The sequence below is a fragment of the Papio anubis genome, chromosome 20 (assembly GCF_008728515.1).
Source record: "Papio anubis isolate 15944 chromosome 20, Panubis1.0, whole genome shotgun sequence".
NCBI classification, from domain to species: Eukaryota; Metazoa; Chordata; class Mammalia; order Primates; family Cercopithecidae; genus Papio; species Papio anubis.
Genome location: NC_044995.1, coordinates 18,188,447 through 18,195,666, shown reverse-complemented (window position 1 = coordinate 18,195,666; position 7,220 = coordinate 18,188,447). Strand labels below are relative to the sequence as shown.

General features: G+C 54.6%; 1 protein-coding gene across 6 annotated transcripts in view; it reads left to right on the top strand.

Moving 5' to 3' along the window:
• Positions 1 to 2,409: 2,409 nt before the first annotated feature.
• Positions 2,410 to 7,220, top strand: part of FAM98C (family with sequence similarity 98 member C) — a 29,726-nt gene continuing 24,915 nt past the window's right edge. For 5 of the 6 annotated variants that reach the window (XR_004180289.1, XM_021931066.2, XM_021931064.2 and 2 more), the window contains exons 1-7: positions 2,428 to 2,529; positions 2,649 to 2,797; positions 2,871 to 3,005; positions 4,461 to 4,666; positions 4,902 to 4,979; positions 5,077 to 5,193; positions 6,493 to 6,660. Coding sequence is in view for 5 of the 6 variants with exons in the window: in XM_021931066.2 (XP_021786758.1) it covers positions 2,465 to 2,529; positions 2,649 to 2,797; positions 2,871 to 3,005; positions 4,461 to 4,666; positions 4,902 to 4,979; positions 5,077 to 5,193; positions 6,493 to 6,660 (918 nt within the window). In the remaining variant the exon portion in view is untranslated. Of the gene's footprint in view, positions 2,530 to 2,648; positions 2,798 to 2,870; positions 3,006 to 4,460; positions 4,667 to 4,901; positions 4,980 to 5,076; positions 5,194 to 6,492; positions 6,661 to 7,220 lie in introns of all 6 variants that reach the window. The other variant, XM_021931063.2, reaches the window with a different exon arrangement.

The window sequence follows — 7,220 nt, the reverse complement described above, 5'->3', positions numbered from 1 at the left end:
GCCTGGTCTGGTCTTAAACTCCTGGGCTCAAGCGATCCTCCCACCTCAGCCTCCTGAAGTGTGGGGATTACAGGTGTGAGCCCCTATGGCCCGCCTCTGGGCAATTTTTAACATTTGATTTATGTCAACAAATAGCCCCCCAAGTGTCCTGCCTTGGGGTAAACAGGGTTATGGGGTTACTCAGATCTGTCCTTAAGGAACAAGTTCTATCCCTGTTCTTCCCTCCAGGCTCCTGGTCCACCCCCAACTTCCAGCAGAAGTGTCTAGGAACTACTGGATACCAGAATACTGTAAGGAAGAGATTAGATCTAACACAATGTTTACTTAGCAACAGCAACAAAACAACAGTAGTAGTAACCGTAGAAATAGGTTCTGCGGTTTAAGAGCATGGAGTCTGGAATTTCATCTTCAAGCTGTGGCATCACCAGGAATTCACTCTGTGACTTATCTTCTCTCAATCTTAGTTTTCTCCTCTGTAAAAGAGATAAGATACTTTGCCCAGTAGTACACATTAAATGCTATGTATATATATTAGTTATTCTTTATTAAGTACTCCCTTTATATCTGCTAAGCACTTTTTACATATGAAACTCCAATTAATCCTCAGTAACAGCTCTAAGAGGTAGGTACTATTATCCCCGTTATATAGATGGGAAGCAATTTGGCAGGAACATGGAGCTGGTAAGTAATAGAATCAAACCCTAACCCTTGTCTGCCTGACTCCTAGGGTATAATTTCTCAACCACTATGGTGCACTGCACCTACTCATTCCAAGGCTTAGAAGGGAGAGGAGTGAATGCCTAACAGGCACATTGTGACCGATGAGGAGGGCCTGGTGTGTGAGGGGTGTGCCGGGATTCCTAGGTCCCTTATGTAATTCAAACCCTGAGGTGTAAAGGAGGGAGAAAGTTTTGGATTTTAGGCTGAGTTGGGTGAACACCACTCCATCTGGGCTGCTTTAAGAGCAGAGGACAGGGCCAGGCACACTGGCTCAAGCCTGTAATCCCAACACTTTGGGAGGCTGAGGGGGAAGGATTGCTTGAACCCTGGAGTTAAGAGGCAAACCTGGGAGACATAGCTGGACCCCTCTCTACAAAAATTTCTTTTTTGACATGGAGTCTCGCTTTGTCGCCCAGGCTGGAGTGCAGTAGCTTGATCTCGGCTCACTGCAGCCTCTGCCTCCCGGGTTCAAGTGATTCTCCTTCCTCAGCTTCCTGGGCAGCTGGGACCACAAGTGCATGCCACCATGCCTGGCTAATTTTTGTATTTTTAGTAGAGATGGGGTTTCACCATGTTGCCCGGGCTGGTCTCGAACTCCTGACCTCAAGTGATCCACCCACCTCAGCCTCCCAAAGTGCTGGGATTACAGATGTGAGCCACCACACCCAGCCTCTACAAAACTTAAAAAAAAAAAAAAGGCCGGTGCAGTGGCTCACGCCATAATCCCAGCACTTTGGAGGCCGAGAGGCGATGGATCACAAGGTCAGAGATCGAGACCATCCTGGCGGCCACGCAGAAACCCCGCCTCTACTAAAAAAATACAAAAAAATTAGCCAGGCGTGGTGGCAGGTACCTGTAGTCCCAGCTTCTAGGGAGGCTGAGGCAGAAGAATGGCGTGAACCCGGGAGGTGGTGGAGCTTGCAGTGAGCGGAGATCAGCCACTGCACTCCAGCCTGGGCGACAGAGCGAGACTCTGTCTCAAAAAATGGCCCGTCGCAGTGGCTCACGCCTGTAATCCCAGCACTTTGGGAGGCCAAAGCAGGAGGATCGCTTGAACCCAGGAGATGGAAAACCAGGCATGGCAACATGAGGAAACCTTGTCTTTACAAAAAAATTAAAAACAACTCAGCCGAGTGTGGTGGTCTGTGCCTGTGGTCCCAGCTACTAGGTATAAGCCATCAAGCCTGACTGATTTTTAAAAATTTAGCTGGGAGGCTGAGGTGGGAGGATCTCTTGAGCCCAGGTGGTCGAGGCTGCAGTAAGCCGTGATGGCACCACTGCAGTCCAGAACGATAGAGCGAGCTTTGCCTCAAAAACAAACCAACAAAACGCCAGCAGAGGACAACTGAGGGAGGAAAAGGAAAAGGACACCGAAGTTGTTTTTATGTTACCGCAACAGTGACACCCGCCGCCAGCTTGTCTAACATCGGAGATCCGGAACGCACTGCAATTTACAGCGCCAGGGGGCGTTCCTAGAACCCTGTCAGGTTACCCGAGGGGCGGGGAGGGCGGGGGGGGCGGGGAGGCGGGGGGAGCGGGGAGGGCGGGGGCGGGGGCGGGGAGGGCGAGGCGGGCCCCGGGGCGGGTTCGGCGTCCTCCTATGCCAATGGGAGCACCCAAGCCCCTGCGCGGGAAGATGCCGATTGGTCAGTGCCGCCAGACGCTGCGAGGAGCTCGTGCACGCGGCGCTTCTGGGGCGGAGCCTGCCACCGGCCGCCAGGGGGCGCGCCGAGGCAACGCTTTCATGGAGGGGGTGAAGGCGGAAGCGCGGGAGGGGGCCGCGGTGGCCCAGGACCTACTGGCTCTGGGGTAAAAGGGTGTGTGGTGAGGCTGGTGGGTGCAGGAAGGCCAGGTCTGCCCCCTGGACGCGGAAGGAAAGGGATTCTCAGTGACCTCCCCGCCCCCTTCCGCTGCCTCGGTCCCCACAGGTATGGGGGTGTCCCGGGGACAGCGTCGCGGGGCGCCTCATGTCCAGACTTCAGGGCGCTGTGCGTGCGGCTGGCGGCGGAGCTGGCGACGCTGGGCGCCCTCGAGCAGCAGCGAGAGGCGGGCGCGGAGGTGCTGAGCGCCGGCGACGGTAAGCACGGAGCGGGAGGGTGGCAGGGGGGCCGCCACGGGGCCACCGAGCCCTGACACCCCTGTCCCCGCAGGCCCCTACGCGGAGGAGGACTTTCTGCGGCAGCTTGGCCGCCTGCTGCGGGAGCTGCACTGCCCGGATCGCGCGCTCTGCGGCGGGGATGGCGCGGCTGCGCTTCGGGAACCGGGTGCCGGACTGCGCCTGCTGCGTGAGTCCCGGGATGCGGAAGTGGCAAGGCCATGGCCTCGGGAGCGGCGGGCTCCGACTTTTTAGGGGAAATCGAGGTTCCCAAGGGGGTGTAGTCAGAACTTTGGGGGCGGCCCAGAGGGTACGAGGTGGGTGGGGTGAGCATGTTGGGGCGAGAGCGCTCTGAGATGGGCGGGGGTAGAATCTTATTTTATTTTTTTATTATTATTATTTTCGAGATGGAGTTTCACTCTTGTTGCCCAAGCCGAAGTGCAGTGGGGCGATCTCGGCTCACTGCAACCTTCACCTCCCGGGTTCAAGTGATTCTCTTGCCTCAGCCTCCCGAGTAGCTGGGATTACAGGCACGCACCACCACACCTGGCTAATTTTTTGTATTTTTAGTAGAAACGGGGTTTCACCAAGTTAGCCAGGCTGGTCTCGAACTCCTGACCTCAAGTGATCTGCCTTCCTCGGCTTCCCAAAGTGTTGGGATTACGGGCGTGAGCCACCACACCTGGCCCGGGGGTAGAATTTTAATTGAAGGGCCTGGGAGCTTAAGTAGGTTGGATTAAGAGGAAGGCTCGAGGTTTCGAAGTGGGTGGGAGTCAAATTCATAGGAGGGCCGGGCGCGATGGCTCAAGCCTGTAACCCCGTCTCTACTAAAAAATACAAAAAAAACTAGCCGGGCGAGGTGGCGGGCGCCTGTAGTCCCAGCTACTCGGGAGGCTGAGGCAGGAGAATGGTGTGAACCCGGGAGGCGGAGCTTGCAGTGAGCTGAGATCTGGCCACTGCACTCCAGCCTGGGCGACAGAGCGAGACTCCGTCTCCAAAAAAAAAAAAAAAAAAATTCATAGGAGGACACCGGGTCTCAAGGAGGGGCATACTCTGGAGGCCAAGGCTTTAGGTGGGGTGGGACTAGAAGGTGGAAGATTTTTTTTTGTTTTTAAGTGGAGATGGGGTCTCCCTATGTTGCCCTGTCTGGTCTTCAACTCCTGGCTTCAAGTGATCCTCCCACCTCAGCCTCCCAACGTGTTGGGATTACAGGCATAGAGCCACTGTGCCTGGGCGAAGGTGGAGGTTTTAAAGCCAGTGGAGCCTTTTTTTTTTCTTTTTTTTTTGAAACAGAGTCTCGCCCTGTTGCCAGGCTGGAGTACAGTGGCGCCATCTCGGCTCACTGCAACCTCCAACTCCCTGGTTCAAGCGATTCTCCTGCTTCGGCCTCCTGAGTAGCTGGGATTACAGGCATTCACCACCATGTCCAGCTAATTTTTGTATATTTAGTAGAGACAGGGTTTCACCATGTTGGCCAGGCTGGTCTCCATCTCCTGACCTCGTGATCCGCCCACCTCCGCCTCCCCAAGTGCTGGGATTACAGGAGTGAGCCACTGCACCCGGACATTGGTGGAGCTTTTTGACCAAGATGGATGAATGGGGTAGCAGCCTCCCTGAGTGCACAGCACCCATTTATTACTTTCAGGTTTTCTCTGCTCAGAGCTTCAAGCCACCCGCCTCCTGCGCCTGCGCTCTCTGCTGGATCCGAGTCCTAGGCCACCCCTTGGTGAAGGGGTGGTGGAGGGAGCTGGCATGGTCCAAGAACTGGGCCTTACCCTCCAAGCCCTGGGACTGCCCAGACCTGCACCAGGGACCCCCGCCAGCCAGCTGCTGCAAGAGTTGCATGCTAAGGTAGAGAGTCAGAGTCCCCTCCCGACCTGGGCTACCCTGCTTTCCTTGTGGGGGTGGCGGTCCTCTTTCTAAAACACCTCTGGAAGGAGTATTCCAACCTCTAGCCTGGTTTTTCTGGAGCTGTGACTGCCATTCTCACGTCTGTGGCCTAGGTCCTCAGGGTTTTGGGGAGCTGGGTTTACAGAGGGGCCCATCCTCTCTGCCCCAATTGGCCTCTGACTTCTTCTCCCATCAGATCTCAGAGCTGCAGCCTTCTCTGCCCCCAGGGTCCCTGCAGCCCCTCCTCAGCTACTCGCTAGATGCACCCAGATGGGTAAGACTGTGTGTGACTGACTGAATGTGAACTGTGTCCTCATCAGAAGTGGCTGTGAGAGGGACCCCTAGCCTGACCTTGAGACCTTTTCTCCCAGGAAGCATTGGAGTCTCTGTCCCAAAGCCTCAGAGATCAGTACCGCTGCCGCCGCTACCTCCTCCTCAAGCGCCTTGACCTCACTACATCTGCTTTCCACTGGAGTGACCGGGCAGAGGTGTGAGCAGGGAACCGTGCAGAATTGGAGAGGCCCAGTTGTGGGGGCTGCAGTTGCAGGGAGGAGGAATGAGGGCCAGGAGTATCACCCTCTGGCAGGTTCTCAGGCTGTGGACTTTTAGAAGTTTTTGATGTTTGGGGCTCCTAGAATCTCAGGGCCGCAGGGTATTGTTGAATTCCCAGCTCTGAGCTGGGAGTATATTCAGAGGCATACCCCATCTTTTTTTTTTAATTAATTAATTAATTTATTTATTTATTTTGAGACAGGGTCTCGCTCTGTTGCCAGGCTGGAGTGCAGTGGTGTGATCTCAGCTCACTGCAACCTCTGACTCCCAGGTTCAAGCGATTCTCCTGCCTCAGCCTCCCGAGTAGCTGGGATTACAGGCAAGCGTCACCACACCAGGCTAATTTTGTATTTTTTACAAGGTTTCTCCATATTGGTTAGGCTGGTCTCGAACTCCCAACCTCAGGTGATCTGCCTGCCTTGGCCTCCCAAAGTGCTGGGATTGTAGGCATGAGCCACCACACCTGGCCAAGTATACCCCATCTTTTTTTTTTTTTTTTTTTTTTTTTGAGACAGAGTCTTGCTCTGTCGCCCAGGCTGGAGTGCAGTGGCACAATCTTGGCTCACTGCAAGCTCCGCCTCCCGGGTTCACGCCATTCTCCTGCCTCAGCCTCCCCTGTAGCTGGGACTACAGGCGCCCGCCACCACACCTGGCTAATTTTTTGTATTTTTAGTAGAGACGGGGGTTTCACCGTGTTAGCCAGGATGGTCTCGATCTCCTGACCTCGTGATTCTCCCATCTCGGCCTCCCAAAGTGCTGGGATTACAGGCGTGAGCCACCGCGCCCGGCCTATACCCCATCTTTAAGAGATATGAGCAGAGCCAGGCACAGTGGCTCATGCCTGTTATCCCAGCACTTTTGGAGGCCAAGGCAGGAGGATCACTTGAGCTCAGAAGTTTGAGACCAGATTGGGCAACATAGCAAAACCCTCATCTCTACTAAAAATTAAAAAAAAAAAAAATTAGCTGGGCATGGTGGCACATGCTTGTCATCTGAGTTACTTAGGAGGCTGAGGTAGGAGGATCACTTAAGCCCAGGAGATTGAGGTAGCAGTGAGCCACCATCATGCCACTGCACTCCAGGCTGGGAGACAGCGAGACCCTGTCTCAAACAATAAATATTTATTTAGAGCTGTGGGCAGTGAGGTCTTGAATGGTAAAGCGATGCTTCCAAGACGACAGGTCCCACTTGGGGAGGGCTCCAGGGTAACTTCTGTTACCTCCTTCCCACTCCAGGCCCAAGGAGAAGCCATGAGGGCAGTGCTGATCCCAATTCGAGAGGTTCTAACCCCGGAATCGGACATCTCCATCGCACACGTCCTGGCTGCCCGAGCCGACCTGTCTCGTCTCATCCCAGCCACCAGCATGGCTGTCCGCAGAGGGACCTGCTGTGCCATCAACAAGGTGGGTATCTGGGGTAGGGAAGGGCCCTGACATCCTTGGCCTTCAGATTGGCCTTTCAGCCTCTGTTCCGGTCCAAGCTTCACACTCACCACCTCTATTCCACCCCCTAGACACGGGAGCTAGGACCTCACTCACACAAAAAGTGACCGTGGACTTCCCAGCTCAGAATGCTTCCGTGGCTCCCTAATGATCTGAAAACAAAGTCCAGCTATTTACTGAATCCCTGGCTACCTCTCCATCTTGGGCTCAAAATCCTTCCCCATCACCAAACACTATCTACTGTGTTGTTTTTTAACCTTTTTTTTTTTTTTCCAAGACAGAGTCTTGCTCTGTCACCCAGGCTGGAATGCAGTGGCTTGATCTCGGCTCACTGCAACCTCCACCTCCCGGGTTCAAGCCGCATTCTCCTCCTGCCTCAGCCTCCTGAGTAGTTGGGATTACAGTCACCCACTACCATGCCCGGGTAATTTTTGTATTTTTTTTTTGAGACAGTCTCATTCTGTCGCTTCAGGCTGGAGTGCAGTGGCACGATCTCGGCTCACTGCAAGCTCTGCCTCCTG